A 19,758-nucleotide genomic window follows, 5' to 3' on the forward strand; every position below is an offset into this window, starting at 1 on the left:
TCCATCCATTTTCCTCCGCTTATCCGGGTCCGGGTCGCGGGGGCAGCAGTCTTAGAAGGGAAGCCCAGACTTCCCGGTCCCCGGCCACCTCCTCCAGCTCCACCGGGAGGACACCAAGGCGTTCCCAGGCCAGCTGTGAGACATAGTCCCTCCAGCGTGTCCTAGGTCTGCCCCGGGGCCTTTTCCCGGCTGGGCATGCCCGGAACACCTCACCAGGGAGGCGTCCGGGAGGCATCCGGACTAGATGCCCGAGCCACCTCAACTGACTCCTCTCGATGTGAAGGAGAAGCGGCTCTACTCTGAACCCCTCCCGGATGGCTGAGCTCCTCACCCTATCTCTTAGGGTGAGTCCAGCTACCCTACGGAGGAAACTCATTTCTGCCGCCTGTATCCGCGATCTCATTCTTTCGGTCATGACCCAAAGCTCATGACCATAGGTGAGGGTGGGAACATAGATCGACCGGTAAATTGAGAGCTTTGCCCTCCGGCTCAGCTCTCTTTTCACCACGACGGTCCGGTACAGCGACCGCATTACTGCCGAGGCTGCACCGATCCTGGACGAATGGATGAAAAATGTATTTGTTTTTTGTCACTAATCCAAAACCGAGGTTCCACTGAAGATATACATCTCATTAGCATATGTTCATGGCTTGGTTTTAGCCCGCTTACAACTTTTTAAAAAATCAGTGGAACATCTCTGCAGGTCAAGACAGTTGCTCACATTTTGGTTTGAGGAGTAAAAACAGGGAAGCAATTGAAAGAATTCAACATCACAGTGAAGATAGGTTTGATATCCTGAAGTGATTAGCTCATACAAAAGCAATCAGATGAAAGCAGCAGTGAAGGAGTACTTGATGCCGGACTGCTGATTTAAGAGCACCATGCACATCCTCGCAGCTTCTCGGCTAATGTGCTGCTTCCTTGGAAGACAACAAGAAGAAAACATGAACATAAACAAAATACTGTTCATGGAAAAAGCTGCACTGATAAACTACAGTGAGCCTTTTTTAACCGTAAGATAAACATGTTAATAGATTTGTAAATGACCCATCAATTCATGTCACAGTAATCATGCAAGAAATCTTGAGATGCTGGCTTCAATCAAACATACACCCCAAGAACACGTCCTCTAATCTTGAAGTGCTGCTGCTCACGTCAGCAGAGCGCGGAGGAAGATTTAGACAACCTGGAGGAGCTTTTTCCTCTATGCAAAACCACCCACTTTCGAATCACTTACATCTCTGAGCTTTTCTTTTCATATCAAAACATGCTAGTAGTCTTTTCAAACATTCTTTATTTCCTTTGCAAATCATCCAATATATATATAGACTTTACACAAAGTTGTTCACTGAGATAATACAACAATAATGCTGATAAAATGACCCAACCTGATAATTGTCCTTCCTGATCAAGATAATAAGGCAGTCTTATATCATTGTCCAACATGCAGGAACAAAAATACATTTCACATGCATTTAGTTCATATATGCACACATGTTTCATATAGAAGAGAGAACTTAATCATTACATGTTATTCTTAAATTGTGCTAAAATTACTTTTCAATATTACAAATCCATTCCATATTGTGCAGTGTATTCATGATAATGATAATATTACTACTATTTTGACCCTGGAAAATTATTTTAGAAAGTAAGAAATATATATATGAATATCAAAGTGTCCCCCAGCATCCTTTGACTTTTCAGTATGCAGCACCTATTAACATACTATTACTACTACTACTACTATTTATCCATCCATCCTCTATGCCACTTGTACTCATTAAGGCCACGGGTAAACTGGAGACTACAGTCGTCCCTCGCCACATCGCGGTTTGAATTTCACTCTATCACCATTTTTCTAAAATATATCAGACAAGAAATGATGGCTTAATACGGCCTTTTAGTAAAAAAAAAAAAAAGTAAGCACATTTAAGCAAATGAAGTGAAGCATTGTCAAGCATTCAGAAGATGCATTCAAATTACGATATGCAGTATTCTACATTGGTCACTAGACATCAGTAAATAACACACAAGCGCCAGACTTGATCGCTGGGACAACAGGCTTTTATTGCAAGTTGGAATGAGCTCACAACAGGCACAATAATAATAACATAATAATACTGAATATAACAACACTGGCTATTATTGTGGCCATAATCCAGCTAAAAGCAACTCACAACATCACTTCCCGAACACATTTATAGCAACACAATTTGACTTATGTCTTAAATTTTCTTTTATTATATTGGGTAATATGAGTGTAACAATGACTACACGGATGTTAGTTCATGTCTAGAGGGCTCTAATAAAGTTAAAACCAGTATTTAGAAGGTTGGACACAGGTTTTCTATGCTCTAATTACAAAAATATTCCATTTATAAAGGAGGACTCCTACTCTGTGGAAATTCACTTATCACTGTTGAGTCTGGAACCAATTAACTGTGATAAACGAGAGATTACTATGTTGTGGAACCAAACAGAAATTAACAAAAACCGACTAAATTTTTCCCACAAAATAATCAAATTAATCCGTTGCACAGCCAAAAACATTACCAAAAAATATTCTCAAGTTATTCTAGTTTTACATGCAGAAATGCAAATAATAATTAATGAGCAACAGAGGGAACTTATTGCTACAGAATTCCCCTACATCCTGGTGTTTCTCACTTTCTTTAGCAAACTGCTGGCACCCACCGTACCAAATAAATAAAGAATGCAAGGACAGTGAGTCAGCAATGCGTACGGTGCTTTGTTTGGCCACTCGATTCCAGGGAATGATACAGTAACAGGCACAGAAACGAGTGTACAGAAAAGTTTCGTCAACATCCAAATGGTACGAAAGTACATACAAGTTCTATGTCGTTGACCACTAGGTGTCAGTAATGACACAAAGCATGGATGAGACGTGACATGACCTTCACAGAGCATCTAGTCAGCCATGCTACTGTATGTTGGACAGGTTAAGAGTGAAAAGAACTTCTCCTCCTACTCATTGTGGAAGTGGTACATTTTTGGTTTATTATCCCCCCCACTCCATTTGAAACCCTTTGTTAGGTTCAGAATAAATAAATTGGAGGCTAACTCGTAAGCTCACTAGCATGCTATCGTTTTTGTCCCTGCAGTGATCCCATTACCTGTGCATTAGCAATGTACTGTGTTATTTCATGTCTATATGGCTCTAATGATGATGAAAAACATGTTTTCTATGCTATAACTAGGAGAACAGTCCATTTATTAACTTAAATCCTACTGTGCGGAAATCCACTTACCGTGGTTGGGTCCGGAACCAATTAACCGTGATAAACGAGGGACGACTGTATATATTTTTCACTTTCCTTGTTGTTCTACTGCTCTTTCATACAAACCACAACATGTTTCACAAACATGTAAGTCTAAATATTACCACACATTCAGCCAAGTAAAGCTTATTCAACATATTTAGTTAAGTTAAATTGACAAAAAAGGAAAATATAATCTGTGAAATTATTTATTTTCATATTCTTATATTTGTTAATTTCCTTAGCAATTGCCTATTGATGCTAGCTTTGCCCAACATCAATGAATCAGTACTTTTTCATCAAACATAACAATCAAATGTGCCTACAGTGCTACAAATATTCCCGCTCTTCAAACTATATTGAAAATGTATTTTTTCACAGTTGTTGATATTCAGTTTTGTATCTTCTGTTCACTGAATATGAGGCAGAAGTTTGTTGCTGGGTCAGTGTCGCTGAGTTAAGTCTTACAAAATGTCCTTCTGGTACAAATATATAGACTGTATCAGGCTTTACCACGCCTACTTTTTGCATTGTAGTCGTTAGGACAAGGTGCTGCTTTGTTAGAATGATGTAAACAGACGCTGTTCACTATCTCCCTTTTTGACCATTTCAAACCATGAATAAAACACTTCATATGGACATTAATTACGATCCCTTCATAGACGTTACCCAGGCTGCCTTCTCAGGAGCCTTCCACTTCCTGGTTGGACAGAAAAATAACATGTGTGCAGTGCAGTACATTTGTATATTAACAGATACTGCATAACATTTGACTATACATGATTGTTTTGTGTTGTACTTACACTTGGCTTGTGCATGTCTCTTTGTTGGTAGTAAGCAGAGATAATGCAGTTCCTTCTGTAACACACACACATACATTTATACATACATTATCATGCAAAATTGACTTTTTAATGATCCTCACACATCATCAGTAGCCCGTGGCTACATAGTGTCTGCATGCTCCCAGGCGGTACTCACCCCCAAATTTTGCCCAGTACAGTGGGTCGGGACCGGGGTTTTATAGCCGCTGACCGACGGATGATCACATCACGAGCATCAAAAACTCACCAGACCCTACCAAGTGCTCGCGCCCCAAATGCCGCACCAATCTAAAGCTTTTTTGTGTTTTGCAGGGTGCAAAACTTCTATCACTCTCACATCCCACATGCGGTAGACATGCTTGTTCTGGTATCGATATTGTGCTTCTTCACTGATATCGGCCGCCGATTGAGTAACGAACCCCTAGTTTTTTTTTTACTTGGTTCATCCTATTTTTAGAATGTCCTGATGAAATGGGCTAATAACAAACCATCATTTGCTGTAAATGGCATGTTGGACACCCCTGTAATGTAACATATACATATATGCCTGACAAAAATCTATCATCTTTCTATCTTGTTTTTTGAGAGAAAATGCGCTAAAATTCTGGCTTGTTTTTTTTTTAGAACTTCCTTCCTCATGCTTATGATACTGTCTTATGATACTGTCTCCCCTAGCTAGATGAGACCCAACGCTTTGTTAAAAAAAAGGCTTCACTCTGCATCTTAAAATAAAGCTTGAGCTCCTCCAAGCCTTCACAGGCGGGTCTGAGACCAATCAGCCATGATAAAGGAGGGATTACTGCAGGGGTGGGCAAATTACGGCCACATCAGGCCCGTCCGTTCTATCCAAAGTATTTCATTGAAACTTAACATACAACCTGGTATGATGGCTTGAGACAACCTTTTGATGATTTAGGTAGTTTTTTTTTGGTTATTTGATGTGGTCTGCTGTTTACAAAGTGGTCATGAAAAAAGGGACACAAGTACATATAGTAGGTTGCATGACACTTTTACAGATACAATAATTCCAGGTGAACTGTTAGAATTATATGTGTAAAATATATAGTCTGGCCCCCTGTCAATGTTGTTAAATCAATGCGGCCTGTGAGTCAAAACGTTTGCCCACCCCTGGATTACTGGAAACCTTGCTCTTCAATCAGAAATATAACCTCACAGGGGCTTGATTCTATTCTATGAAATGTGGTCAAGGTACCTACACACACACACACACACACACACACACACACACACACACGCACACTATGACTTACTTGCTCTGTATGCCGCCCCCTGGTGGTAATCCAGGGATAACAGTGGACGCCAAGACTGTGAGGACAGACAGTAAATCGGGCTCCTCCCCTCCGCCACACAGCTCATCATAAATCTCTGGTTAATAGTTAAAAAAAAAACAAAAAACAAAATGAAAATAGATTTGTCATGTCATCAAATATCTATTTTAATATTTTTAGGCCATAATTACTGCTTATTTGTCATTGATTTGTTAATTTGCTGCCATATTTGATATGGTGTATGATAATAAACCTGCTACTTTGGACTCCAGCAGGTCCTCTAGCTCAGCTTCCTGATGTAATGCTTCTGTGGACAGCTGGGGGGCGCCAGGGAAGCACAGCAGGATGATGCTGATGTTGTCCAAGCTGCCCTGTGATGGAGAGCGGTATGATCATTGATACGTGCCAAGAAGCCGTCCCAACACAACCCACCAAGTCAAGCATCCTGGTTGAGTAGCGCTGCAAATTAATCTTGTTTTGCACACAGTCGCAGCTGAGCAGAGAAATGTTCACGCAGCCAAGAAGAAGCAGTGACATTTTGAGGTTACTGTGCATTTCTACACTGAATCGCTGTTACATAACAATGACATGATGGACATGACAGTCTACCAGAAGGCACCTCAACACTTAGTTTGTGCACACGTGCAGCAGATGGTTATCCGGATATAATCTTTGCCTACCAATCTTATTACAATCACAATCACTTATACAGCAAAACGTTCACTGCATTTCAGTGCTCCTTTGGAACGTCCTTAACGATAGCCAATATCGTCCAGCATTGGATTACTAATACCGAAATCAACTGATACTGATGTAGTCAGCAGCTCATGTAATGAACATAGTCCGCTCCACAAATATTTATTATATCACAATATTATTTTGGTTTTCTGCTGCAGTCGTACCCGTTTCTCATTAGTAGTCAGTGCTACCGTTTAGGTGGAGCCGCACTACACGCAAAAGGTAAAATGTAACACTTTCCAGTCGTTGCAAATGACATATTTACGATGTGAAGGTGAAACTTGGGAATAATTCCACATACTGAGCTTGTCGTTCAGTGGAGCACATCATCATTCACACGCTGTTATCATCATCGGCAGAAAAAAAGTGATACCAATGTGATCCAATAGCTCATTTTCATGCTGTATGTTGTAAGTTAGGCATTTCACTAAAAGTGTTCAATTAAAGGGGACCTATGATGCTTTTTCCACTTTTCCAACCTATAAATTTAGTTAGAATGTTGTATTCTTGTGTTAAATGATGCCAAAGTTTCAAATAATGAGGTTTGCGCATTTGGAAGTGAGCCCTGAAAGAAGTTTGGGATGGCTCAAAACGCTCTGTTTCAAAAGGCGTGGTAAAATTGCCCCTTTGTGATGTCACAGAGGGACGGACTTCCTTATATGGTTCATAGTTAAGAAGCACTTTGGGTGTGTGACCAATCACAGCGGACTGGACATGCCCGGAGGCAGGTGGAATAAATTAAAACAGACTGTTTTGGCAGGAAGCACAAATGAAAGAAAATACAGCTGGAATAGGTGCAGATTCTAGAAGTTTTCTGTGCAGTTATTGTGTGTAGCTGCTCTATAGGAGACCACAACTCAGTGTATTGAGCCAAAAAGGGACGCACTTGGTCCCATACTGCCACAAGGTTGAGTTTGACACAGGCTACACCAAACCATGCCAGCATGTTTGATCACTCCCTTTTCAAACCTATTAGTGTTTCACTTTTCTTTGCATCTTTCTTTACACGCTTTGCCTAGATGTCAGCCTAGATGGGAGCAGCCAATAGCACTCATCAGAAATACACTGAAAAATGTACGGTTAATCCTTGTGATCTCAATCATGGATGATCGGCAGCTTCAAATCGTGATCAAAAGTTTTTAGTATTATATTATATTAACATGACGTATCATAATATACTGTAGTTGCGTTTTAATATTTTTCCAATGCCAGGAGAACTTGGTTCTACTATTCTGGCTCTTTTCTAAAACCTTCAAGAAAGCAAAATGTTTCCTCAAATTACTGAGGGATAAAAAATAGCTAAAGATTTGTTCTGACCTTGTAGAGACAGAGGTCAATGACCTGCGAGCAGACATCCCTCAGGTCAGTGCACACGTGCAGACGGTTGTGGATAAAAGCACACAGGTCCTCATTGCTCATAGTGTCCCACACGCCATCGCAGGCCAGCACTATGAATTCATCAGCTGGTGACCGCTCCATGACGTACACTTCGGGCTCAGGTGAGACCATCTGTTGACTGGGCGACCGGTTCTCCGCCCCCTTGTAGCTGAAGTCGCCCAGCGCACGAGAGACGGCCAAAGACCCATTGATACGTTGGAGGGACACAGAACCTCCGGCACTCTCAATGCGCTCTTTCTCCAGAGGGCTGTAAGGTTTGTGGTCCTCTGTGGAGAAGCACACTTGTCCTGAGCGACACAACATGGCCCTTGAGTCCCCACAGTTGGCGAAGTAGATGTAATACGGCGAGATGAGGGTGGCCACAACAGTGGTGCCACCTCTCTCCCAGCCTTCTCGACGGGCCACAGAGAGGAGGTGCTTGTCTGCTTGCAGGAAGCCCTCTGCTAGCGCCCCTTGTACCTTGTCAGGGTTATCCTCGGGCCCCAGTCCACCTGTGTGGAAAAACATTGTTTGTGGTAGTCAGTATTCGCAGAATACTCCAAAAATACTTTTTTTTTATTTTCGTAAATAAAACGCAAACAGATCTTGTAAATAAACCCTGTTAAAAACCCACGCATGCACGGGGAGAACATGCAAACTCCGAACAGATATGCTCGATGGTGGAATCGAACGCGGGTCTCCTACCTGTGTGGCCTGTGCGCTAACCACTCGATCGCCGCCAAAAATATGTCTCAGTTATTTTACGGCTAAACAGTGCACCCAACAAACTAGTCTGTTTGCTTGTGTATCATTCTGCGTAATCGAGTGCCCAAACATTCTGTGAAGAATGGAAAGAGTATCTTTTACAGTTAGGACACTATAGACAGATTAGTGTCAGGGAATCATTTGATCATCATTATTATGTGTGGTTTATTTGTTCACAGAACACACAAAAACTTTGTATAAACTTCACTCCGTCACATCTTAAGACAGCTTTTAGCTTGACGGCTAGCGGTCTTGACGGCTGCAAACTAGCTCACTTTAATTGAGTTTGCATTATTTCTTATGGGAAAAATTAATGTGGCAATTAATTTGGAATGGATTAATGACAAAAACCGAGGCTCCTCTGTACTACAAACTAGTTCAGACTGACTCAACGGGACACCTGCTGCTGCAAGTAGTGCAAGAATAATCAATTACACACAAACAACTACAGAACATTCCCAACAATCAATTAATCATATATACCGCTGTGGCGACTCCTTAATCAGGAAAAAGGCGAAAGAAACAAGCAAACAAACCATGCCTATTCAATAGTTACATATTTCAGTAATGCATTTTATGAGGAATCATAAATTATTAGCTTATAGTATGCTAAATGGTAGCCCATAATACAAAAACTCACAGGAACATTGAAAATGACAACCACAGTGAAAAAATGAATACAATTGACATTACTAGTGTTCTGAATGCAATGTTGTTTTGGATATGCATGCATACTTAATGCTAGGTAGGCGTGTATGTATACGCTTGTATCAATATCACCTGTGGCCAGGATCTGACCCAGAAGATGCTGAGAGCAGTGTTGAGCCACCGTGTTTCCCGCATGACCGTCAAACACGGCAAAGAAGCTCCAGTCGGCCAGCTCCCCCCCCAGCTGAGGTACACAATTGTGGTAGTCCTCCATGTTGGCCCTCCATCCTTGCATGCTTCCCAGGGCATAGGTAAGACCCCAGCGGGCACAGCCTTCCTCAGTTAGCTTGTCCAATACTGGCCGATCCAGGTAAGGACTGGGGATCACCTCCTCCTTCTCTCCCTCCCCTGGCTGCTCCCCCTCAGCCGCTCCTCCTCGGCTCCCCTTGAAGAAGGAGCTGACCCTTTTCTCCGTCTCTTTCACCAGCTGGCGCACAAACGCAGGCATCTCCACACTTCCTTTCCTGGATGTCCTCATGCTTGTCATCCACTGTTGTTGTTGTGTTTCCAGCTGCTAGCGAGGCCTGCTGCTTCTGCTGGGCATGTGTGTTTCTTGCCCTCTTCAGAGCATGGCTGCCTCATGTGATGGATGTTCTCTGTGCTGGCTGCTACCTCTCCTACCTCTCCCCGCTCATCTCCTTCCTCTCTGGAGACGTCACTGAGAGACGCTCTCTCCTCCACTCATCCTCACTCTCCTCTGCGCCTCTGTTGCAATTTCACCTTTTCCTCTGCTTTTTTTCATCGCTTTTCACCAGCCAGCCTGCCTCTTGTTATGGTCCCTCTTTCTGCTCTGGGATTGGACGGCTATTTATGTGCATCAATCCCTGCCTGCCTTGCGCCGCCACTGTCATATCGAGCTCAGCCTCTCTCACAGTCTTTCTGTGCGCAACCGTGGACCCTCCCAGATCTCTGGTAATCTCAGCCTTTGATCAGGCTGGATTATAGGATCCCAGCATGGTGGATTACGGGACTAGCGGCCATTTAGCTCACAGTGTGTTTGAATGATGGCAAAGACAAAGACAGTGGTCATCATAGGAAGTAAACAAGGCTAATCTTCATTATGCACTTATCCTATTACATTTCACGTTTATGCAAAGGCGTGTGATGGATGAGTGTAGTATTGATATACAGTAAATAAATCATGCAATAAATAAAGACAAGCCGGTTTGTTGGGAACAACAGTGTTAACCACTGATACGATGGCTATATAATTACAATAAGACATTGTATTCTATTCTGTGGCTTTCATGGTTTCTTCATTGTATTTTTTTGGAACGTTTTAAATTATTCTGCAATTATTATTATATTATTTACTAAAATTGTTACCACTCTCAAAATCTTCTGTAAATTATGTATTTTTTTATTTCTTCTAGAAATAAATAGGTTGGTGACTCCCTGAAATAGGTGTATCCCAATGACAATGACAGCACTGAAATTAACACGTTTTCTCGTGTTAGAATGCACAGAGAAGGGAAAGAAATATGTGTTCATGTTTCACATAATGATTGTGAATGATGGGCAAAATTCCCAGAAAGTGCAGTTCCCCTTTAATACCCACAATATTATAACCTCATTTTCTCAAAATTACAAGTTTATTTTGTTTTGGTTGTTTCTCATAATATGACTTTAAAAACACATTTCAACTCTATGCTACTATAATGACACTATCTTTACATTAGACATTTATTCTAGGAAAATAGCAACTTAAAAAAAATATCAAAATTTGTTTTCATTTGAATATGACTTTTTTGTCTATATATTTTTATTTTTTCTTGTAAAATTACAGCCGTTTCTCATTTTTGCTGTTTATTTACATGTTCAAAATATTTAAACTGTCATCTTGTAAATTTTATTCTCATAATTATAACTTTATTCCCATAATACTTTGACTTTAGTCTCTTAATGTTTTCAGCAACATTATCTTCCAAAAATCACAACTTTATTGTTTTGATTATTTTTCATAATATTAATGCTTTCAAAAAAATAATGTCTTTCAACTTTATGCTGCTGAAATGATGTTATTTGCCTTTTGTTACAACATTACTCTTGAAAAATAGTTTTTTTTCTTTTTCTTCTTAGATTACTTCTTAGAAGTTTTTCTCCTGATATTTTGACTTTATTCTTGTAAAATTACCGCTGATTATTGCTGTTGTTGTTTTTCTGTTTTGATTGATTGTTAAATTATATCTTCAGAATGTGCCAAAGGGTAATAAAAAGAACATCCTGTTCTACAACAAAAGTGTTAACATTATTAGGTGTCAATGGTAAAAATAGCTAAAGTTTTCGTACGATTTGGTATTATATGGATGGCAAGAAACAGATCAATCATCAAAACCGGGGTTCTAAATTTCTAGTTTGAATCTTTTATAGTTTCATACACCGCCACTTGCTGGCAAGCCAGGGCTCGGCGGCCAAGCAGGAATGACATTGGAAACATGTTTGAGTTAATCCAAGCTGTCATTGTAGCCTTCAAATATTTTGTCTCAGAGGAGCAACCAGTGGAAAAGATATAATGAGGAGACTCTGGAACATGTCAGCTAGCCTGTAAAAGGGATGTGAACTCCACCATGCAATATTAATGTGAAATTTAGAAATGACAGAGTGTGTTTTGTCTCTCGTGTTTGAAATGGGGCAAGAAGAGCAAGAGGAGCAAGAGGAGATATTATTTTTTGTTATGAATGCTGAAGGCTGATGAATGTTGTCAGCGGGGGAGTGTCTGAGATCTGAGGGATGAGTACAGAGCCTATACTCTTGTCTCAAGTTGCTAATTTGTGTGTGTGTGTGTGAATCCAAAGTGAGGCCATCCAATACGGGATAAAATTAGGCCAGGCAGTTCTTATATTGCTGACAGAGCGGTGGTAGCCAAAAAAAGACTGTGGCGGTGCAAAGCCAACAAGAAGGAAAGCGAGAGGGACGCAAGCAGGACACCTCGGCAGAAATGGCCAGCAAACGTAAGGAAATAAATATTGACAGTTTGAAGTTGTGACAATTAGAGCAGGCTGTCAATCAGTCAGGCTGTCAGGTGCATGTGGAAATGGGAATTGATTTCCTTTTTGTGTGCAGGGAAGGGTAAGCACACACATTCGTGCAACGTGTTTTGTTAGAACAGTGAGGGAATAGGAGTCAGTTTGAGTAGCTTGTTAGGATATGATATATATAATTTTGCTCATTTGGAGTATGATGGCCTTCAAAAGTGTAGAAAACCACCTATCAGTCTAAAGCTGTCATGAAATGCTCTTTCAAAAGTATATATCAAGTATATGTCAAGTCTCACAATAAGACAGTAGAACAGCATAATAAATAATAATAAAAATATTTTTCTGCATTGTTTTTACTTCTTTCTAATTAAATGCCACTGTATTCAAGTATTGAACATATCAGCATGACAATGACAGTCCCACAACTGTTTCATGCTTTCCAATTGCTTCAGCCAGGGTTGAAACACTTCAGTGAGTGTGCCATAAAGTGTTAATGTTCTAACACATTTTGAAGTAAGCGTAATTAGCACTTAGCACTGTGTTGTTCTGACAGACTTCCAGTCTGAGCTGTACAGATAAAGGAATGTTTTCAGTTGCCCACTATACAGTATTTCTAAAGTGTCATGACATATTTGCTAATGTTATGCACAGAAATAAAGCCTCTATATTATTATTATTATTATATGGCAGTATTGTGATTACTGAATGTAGTTTGGTGCAAATAAATTCCACAAATTAGATTTCATCATTTAAAATTTAAATTTTTAAGTATGACTGTGAGTGTGAATGATTGTATGTGCCCTGTGATTGGCTGGCGACCAGTCCAGGGTGTACCCCGGACTCTCCCAAAGACAGCTGGGATAGGCTCCAGCACCCCCGCGACCCTAGTGAGGATAGGATTGAAAATGGATGGTTGAATTATTACATAACAAATAATGTCATATTTCACAGAATGTTATGTATTGTGTTACTTTACCACTTTTGTTGTTTGTTCCAAGAATTCTGTTCACCTCCCATGATGTAACAAAAAAACCCCAAATGTGTATGTGTTGTATTTGTAGTGATGGACCTGGTCTACTGGAGGAGCACCAGTATGACCGGTGTGGTGTTCACAGGCTTAGTGGTGTGTCTGGCCAGTCTGTTCCAGCTCAGTGCCATCACCGTGCTCTCTCACATCTGTCTGGGTATTATGTGTGTCACCTTCCCCCTCCGTCTCTACTACAAGCTGCTGGAGCTGCTGCGATGCAACCCCGGCCTGCACCCCTTCCAGTGAGTTCATCGATACTGCTTTGACTGGGTGACCAATTGATGCGCTGTCAGTGACATATGCATTTATTATTACCATGTTTACAGTTTGCAGTGGTGTAGTAGTACACTGCATCACCCTGGGAGATGTTTATAATACAGCCTGTGGCGACAACCACAATATCAGACACTGCTCCCAGGTCATGCACTTCTGCAACACTGGCACTACAACCACAATAATCATAACATCCTATTATTGTGGTTCTAATAATCATAACATTGTGGTTGTCAATACAAAATATGTCATTTTGTTTTGGTATAAGAAGTAATAAAAATTAAACACTATATTATACTGTAAGGCTGGACGGCGGGTGAATGGTTAGCGTGCAGGCCTCACAGCTAGGAGACCTGAGGTCAGTCCCACCCTCGTCCATCTCTGTGTGGAGTTTGTATGTTCTACCCGTGCATGTGTTTTCTCCGAGTACTCCGGTTTCCTCCCACATTCCAAAAACATGCTAGGTTAATTGGTGACTCCAAATTGTCCATAGGTATGAATGTGAGTGTCAATGGTTGTTTGTCCATATGTGCCCTGTGATTGGCTGGCGACCTGTCCAGGGTGTACCCCGCCTCTTGCCCAAAGACAGCTGGGATAGGCTCCAGCACACCCGCGACCCTTGTGAGGATAAGCGGTAGAAAATGAATGAATGAATGATATTATACTGTCAGACGCTATTGGAATTAATATTTGATAATAGTTAAAGGGGACCTATTATGCTTTTTCCACCTTTCTGACCTATGAATGTAGGTTGAATTTTGAAGTTTCAGATAATGACGTTGTGCATTTGGAAGGGATACCTGAAAGAAGTTTGGGATGGCTCAAAATGCTCGGTTTCAAAAGGCGTGGTAAAACTGACTCTTTGTGATGGAACAGAGGGGCGGACTTCCTTATATATGAACTCTCTCCCCTCCAACAAGCGCTGCAACGATATTTACTTGCTAGCAATGCCTCGAAAGGGAACGCCACATTTGTTTACAATTCCTAAAGACGTCACCATGACATCCAAAGAAATACAGCTGAAAAGGTGCAGATTCCGGAAGAACTAGAAAGCTTTCTGTGATGGTTATCTTGTGCAGCTTCTCTATAGGAGTCCACAACTCAATACAAAGGGTTGAAAAATGAGCATATTTCTGCCGATAATGATATAGGTGTGTGAGTGATGACTTGCTCCGAGCTTGCTAGCTCAGTACTTTCCTAGCATTGGATTGTAAATATGCAGTTTGCAATGAAAGTGTTTAGACGGGAAAGTAAGGTGTTTTTCTTGAATACTTCTTATCCAATATGTTTTCTTCGTGCTACGTTCATGCATGACATGCTGAATGAGCCCACTTTATGTATAATTTCACTGGTTGTAATAGTCCAAAGCTTCATACTTTGCACTGGAATTTGTTCTCATATGGACGATTGTGCCACATAAAAATGTGCAGTGGATTCATAGTTTACTTGTTGATTGGAGAACATGCTATTTTTACTTGACTGTTGGTCATTTTTGTAATGACTATTTTGTTGAGACAAAGCATATAACATAAATATGTTTTTCTATAATTGAGTGCCATCACCACAATGTTGAAGAGATGTCAGCCAAGACAGTCCCTCAACATCCATCCTGTACATATATATATATATATATATTTTTTTTTTTTTTCCACTGGCGGCGTACACCCACAGAAAGAAAAAATGCAAGAAAATATGGTCTTCCTCCTGGAACTGCAACTGCTGTCACAGTGGGAGGATTTGTATGTACATTTATCTAGAGAATTTTTATTTGCTCAAAGGTCACTGATGGACTTGAAAGAGAGCCTGTTGTCTCACAATATTTGTCGTAGTTCATCCAAAACACGGGCCTCTGTGTAAATTCTCTTGGAATTCCTTTCTTTTCTGGAAAAGTGTCCTTATTTTCAAATGCAAATGTTGCCATATATTTCACACCGTTGTCCAATCCGTCTTAGATGAAGGACTAACACTTATGTGTATATATAATTAGTGTGCGTATGTGTGTGTTGCCAGGGCGTACCTGGACTACGACAGCTCTCTGACAGACAAGGAGACTGTAATGTTTGTGGAGGAGGTGGTGCTGCTGATTGCTTTTGCCATCACGGAGCTCAAACGTCTTCTTTTTATTGAAAACGTGATTGACTCACTCAAGGTCAGACTGTAAGGGATAAACAAAAAAAAAAAAATACAACATATGAATCACAATCTCATCTGACATTTTTTCTCCTGTTTTTTTCATCCTCAGTTTGTTTTACTGCTGTACCTGCTGACGTACGTTGGTGTCTTCACCACTGGACTGACTCTGATCATAACTGGTGAGCTCAGATAGATAGCTAGAAAAAAATAGATGACACATATATAATAAATATACAGCGGAATCTTTGGTTTTTAATTTGCTCCAAAAGTCAGTTAAAACTTAGGAAATAATGTAAATGCAAATTATACACAACAAAATACAAAGAAAAAAGCCTGATGTATAGAATAATTGTAGTTTTATGTGGGAAACAATGCAAAATAATGATAAATGACAAATGATTTGTACCTTCACTGGAGACTGGATGCCATGTTCATACTTTGTTATATGTTCTTCCTTGATATTGTTTTTTACCGTTTTCATCAAAATGCTGGCACTTGCAGCAATTGGCCCCATGGCAGTGAGGCCCCATTTAGCAGTCACACACAAACAAGGCATGGACACTAACATGTAGATTGCTTTGTTTGGGCACTTGATGCAGTAAAGGGGAAGCTGACAACATTATGGCCAAAAAACCCCAAATCATATGAAAAGTGGGACATTTTCTCAATTGATTGTTAGTGAATACTGGGAATTTCTGGGTATGATACAAAGCAGAATGACTCAGGTGAATTTCATTGTCAGTATTTGTGTGTTACAGCGGTGATTGTTCTGTTTTCCTTTCCTCTGCTCTACAAAAAACAGCAGGTAAGACTTTAAATCTAAGCGTATTATTAGAAAGATGCTTCTGAGTCATTTAAAGTAGGAGTCTCAAACTCAACTTACCTGACGGCTGCTGTAGGCAGAGTCTGGGTGAAGCATGCAACACATCAGGTATTCAGTGCGGAATCATCCAAGTGACTCATTTGTCAACTCACACCACCAGAAGCTGTCACAAACCTGAGCTAAGGTAGATGATGAGTGATAAAATTCATGTGAAAATATTGTGTTAAGGTACACTTGAGTCACTCAAGAGATGGTTTTAGCCACTTATCCAGACGGCTTAAAGAAAGTTTCTGCATTTTGGCAAGGATGGGCCATACAGATATTATTCAAAATGATGTTGTTTATTATTCCACATAATAGAAGTCACCCTATTTTTGTTTACTTACCTGGTGTGCATGTTGGTGTCTTAATTTTGTCTTTGCACTGTGATTGCAGTTAGTATTATCACAACTTAACCCCCCCCCACATCACACATATCACATCACTGTATTTGTCCTGGGACTGCATGGCGGATGAGTGGTTAGCGCGCAGGCCACACAGCCAGGAGACCCGAGTTCGATTCCACCCTTGACCATCTCTGTGTGGAGTTTGCATGTTCTCCCTGTGCATGCATGGGCTTTTCTCCGGGTACTCCGGTTTCCTCCCACATTCCAAAAACATGCTAGGTTAATTCGTGACTCCAAATTGTGCATAGGTATGAATGTGAGTGTGAATGGTTGTTTGTCTATATGTGCCCTGTGATTGGCTGGCGACCAGTCCAGGGTGTACCCTGTCTCTCGCCCAAAGACAGCTGGGATAGGCTCCAGCACCCCTGTGACCCTTTGTGAGGATAAGCGGTAGAAAATGAATGAATGTATTTTTCCTATGATTGACTGGTGACCAGTCCAGGATGTACCCTGCCTCTAACCCAAAGTCAGCTGGGATAGGCTCCAGCTCACTCATGTACCTAATTTTGTGACCAGACCATACTCTAACTGTACCTCCTTATGATGCTTCAGGTGAGGATAAGAAGGATCGTACGAACTTACAAAGCTCTTGAGAAGAAAATCAGAAACTGGTAAGAAAGTCAAATGACACACACATTGTTGTACCTTTTTAAATGACATCACATGACGCTGTGTTTCTACATCAGGTGTCTGGGTGTGTACGAGACAGTGAGATCCTCTCGTCCATCAGCCGCTGCCTCAAAAGCTCCAGAAGTACCTGCCTCCAAACAGAAAGTGAAGGCAAAGTAAAGCGAGTATCCAGAACACACATGTACACACAATGACGACAGTGGTGGTGCATCTTCTATGGGGCTGCTCACTTCCATTAGTCCACCATGACGTTGGTTTGGGAGCACCATCTAATCCGTGCTGACAGTTGAACACAAAGCTGCTATTCATTACGGGAGAAGAGGGAGGGGAGGAATTTTATTCACCAAGATACTTTGTGTGTGTGGGCAAACTGCTTCACACATCCACCACTTCAATCAGGGACAGCACACATAAGAACATTGTTGTTTTTGTAGCAACAAGTCTATTTTTACATTAACACGAGCACCGTGTTCCTGTCGAGCACCAGCCCACCAGCACTAGAATAAAATTGATATACTGTACATCACCTACCAATCATTACTGGATGTCTTAGTATTTTCATTGTCTAGGAACCCCTTCTAATCTTGAATGTGACCTTTATCAGACTGTAAGGCATCATTAGCACTGGTGGGCCTTGCATTAGGTACCCGGGCCTTCAGTGAGGACTTAATCCACCTCTTACCACCACTATCACGTCATAATTATACAAACCATCAATAACATACAAAAATGCAATATAAGGTGTGGCATTACAGAGAAGATGAGTACCATTACTACTAAAGCTTAAAACCCAGTTAACCCTTTTTTAATAAAATTAGTAAATTTGAACATTATGTTACTCATTTTAAATTGGTGCCTAGACAAATATAACAAGTGTCTCCATGTAACTCCAAACTTCTACACAACAACATCATCTGGTGCAAGTCAAAATCAATATTATTATCGAATAACATGACACAAATGTAAAAAATACATCATACTCACCACAGTTTCCATACTCCTTTCCAGATAATGTTTTGCTCTGATCAAAATAAGAGGATGGAAAAATGCTATGTTATCATGAGCCGTGAGGCGAATGTGAAATTTGATTGTTTAAAAAGAAATAGCTCATAAAGTTTAAGTCACATGGGCCAGCACAACTGGTTCTGAAGGCCTTGGGCAGATTAGATTGATATGGCAACACATACAAGCTTAAATCTGATTGGACAATAAAATCAAATATACACATACACGTATTGGAAACAATGTATTCAAGAGAAATGCTATACTGCTGGGAATACGTTCATACAATTTCATGGCACAAATACTAGAATTTAAGTTGTAAGTTGTGTTGATGGGTTGAAGAGATATTTAGAATTTGAACACACATTTAAATTGATCACATTTGCAAAATAACTGTGAGGTCAGTGCGGCCCATGGGCCATATTTTACTTCATTTTTCAAAGTAATATAACCCCAACATATATTATGAAGTGCATTGTCTTAAGTCAGTTGTGACTGGCAAATTGCTGCTGTGCTGCAGATGTATGGATGTGTTTATCAAGTGCATTTTTTTCATAGATCAGTCTTACTGTACACAAGCTGACATGTCTTAATCAGCCACATGACACCACACATATATACACAATTAGGAAGTAAAAATACCTACCAATGCCATACTATACATGCATGCACAGTGGCTATAAAATGTAATTTGTGCAAGCTGCCAACTTCCCTAATCACCTTCTTTGTAGTCATTTTTAGAAATTGGATACAATGCAGACACGTTTGATTGACACATCAATCCAACAAATACTGATATCAGTGCATCCAGCCATCCATGGGGCAGGCTTGGGGCCTATCCCAGTTGACTTCGGCCGAGAGGTGGGGTACACCCCGGGCTGGTCGAGTGCATTATCCTTTTTACTTTTTATTCTTGGCTGTTCATGTTTAACTCACATATACTATACATATGTTTTTCTATGTGAATCATTCTAAACTGTAAAAAAGCAACAAAATAAAAGTGCAATAATGGATTCTGTCTGACTGAATTTGTGTATTTATTATATATTATATATAACACTCTTATTAGCTGTGCAAAGGCCATATAAGCACCTCAGCACCTAACATTTTCAATACATTTTTAACATTTCTTGGTCATTAATGATTACGTGGTATTTTTAGATTTTGAGAAAATCACATGTAAGGTCAGATGCTTCCTTGTTTTATTTGCTTTTCAAACAAGCTTACTTATTACTTACACACTTGAGGTTCATTTCAGCAAAACTAACTAAAACTGGGCCACACGGTGGATGAGTGGTTTGCATGTAGGCCACACAGTCAGGAGATCGGGAAAATGCATGTTCTCCCCATGCATGCGTGGGTTTTCTCCAGGTACTCTGGTTTCCTCCCACATTCCAAAAACATGCTAGGTTAATTGGCGACTCCAAATTGTCCATAGGTATGAATGTGAGTGTGAATGGTTGT

At 40.5% G+C, this 19,758-nt stretch overlaps 2 protein-coding genes across 3 annotated transcripts; one reads left to right on the forward strand and one right to left on the reverse strand.

Annotated features, from left to right (window-relative positions):
* Positions 1-1,065: 1,065 nt before the first annotated feature.
* On the reverse strand, positions 1,066-9,840 carry ppm1nb (protein phosphatase, Mg2+/Mn2+ dependent, 1Nb (putative)). 2 transcript variants are annotated; one of them, XM_058087413.1, is made up of 6 exons: positions 9,055-9,840; positions 7,450-8,021; positions 5,655-5,765; positions 5,377-5,491; positions 4,085-4,139; positions 1,066-3,981 (listed from the first exon to the last, which is right to left on the reverse strand). In XM_058087413.1, the coding sequence occupies exons 1-6, from the start codon at positions 9,467-9,469 to the stop codon at positions 3,927-3,929; spliced, it is 1,323 nt and encodes a 440-aa protein (XP_057943396.1). In that variant the 5' UTR covers positions 9,470-9,840; the 3' UTR covers positions 1,066-3,926. The 2 variants fall into 2 exon arrangements, with proteins under 2 accessions (XP_057943396.1, XP_057943398.1); XM_058087415.1 differs by having other exon boundaries at positions 5,648-5,765.
* A 2,011-nt stretch (positions 9,841-11,851) lies between these two features.
* Positions 11,852-17,822, forward strand: rtn2b (reticulon 2b). Its single transcript, XM_058087416.1, has 7 exons — positions 11,852-11,933; positions 13,022-13,229; positions 15,271-15,409; positions 15,503-15,572; positions 16,152-16,198; positions 17,215-17,273; positions 17,349-17,822. The coding sequence occupies exons 1-7, from the start codon at positions 11,921-11,923 to the stop codon at positions 17,449-17,451; spliced, it is 639 nt and encodes a 212-aa protein (XP_057943399.1). The 5' UTR covers positions 11,852-11,920; the 3' UTR covers positions 17,452-17,822.
* The last annotated feature ends 1,936 nt before the right edge of the window (positions 17,823-19,758 follow it).

This window comes from Doryrhamphus excisus, chromosome 11 (genome assembly GCF_030265055.1).
Source record: "Doryrhamphus excisus isolate RoL2022-K1 chromosome 11, RoL_Dexc_1.0, whole genome shotgun sequence".
Lineage (NCBI taxonomy): Eukaryota > Metazoa > Chordata > Actinopteri > Syngnathiformes > Syngnathidae > Doryrhamphus > Doryrhamphus excisus.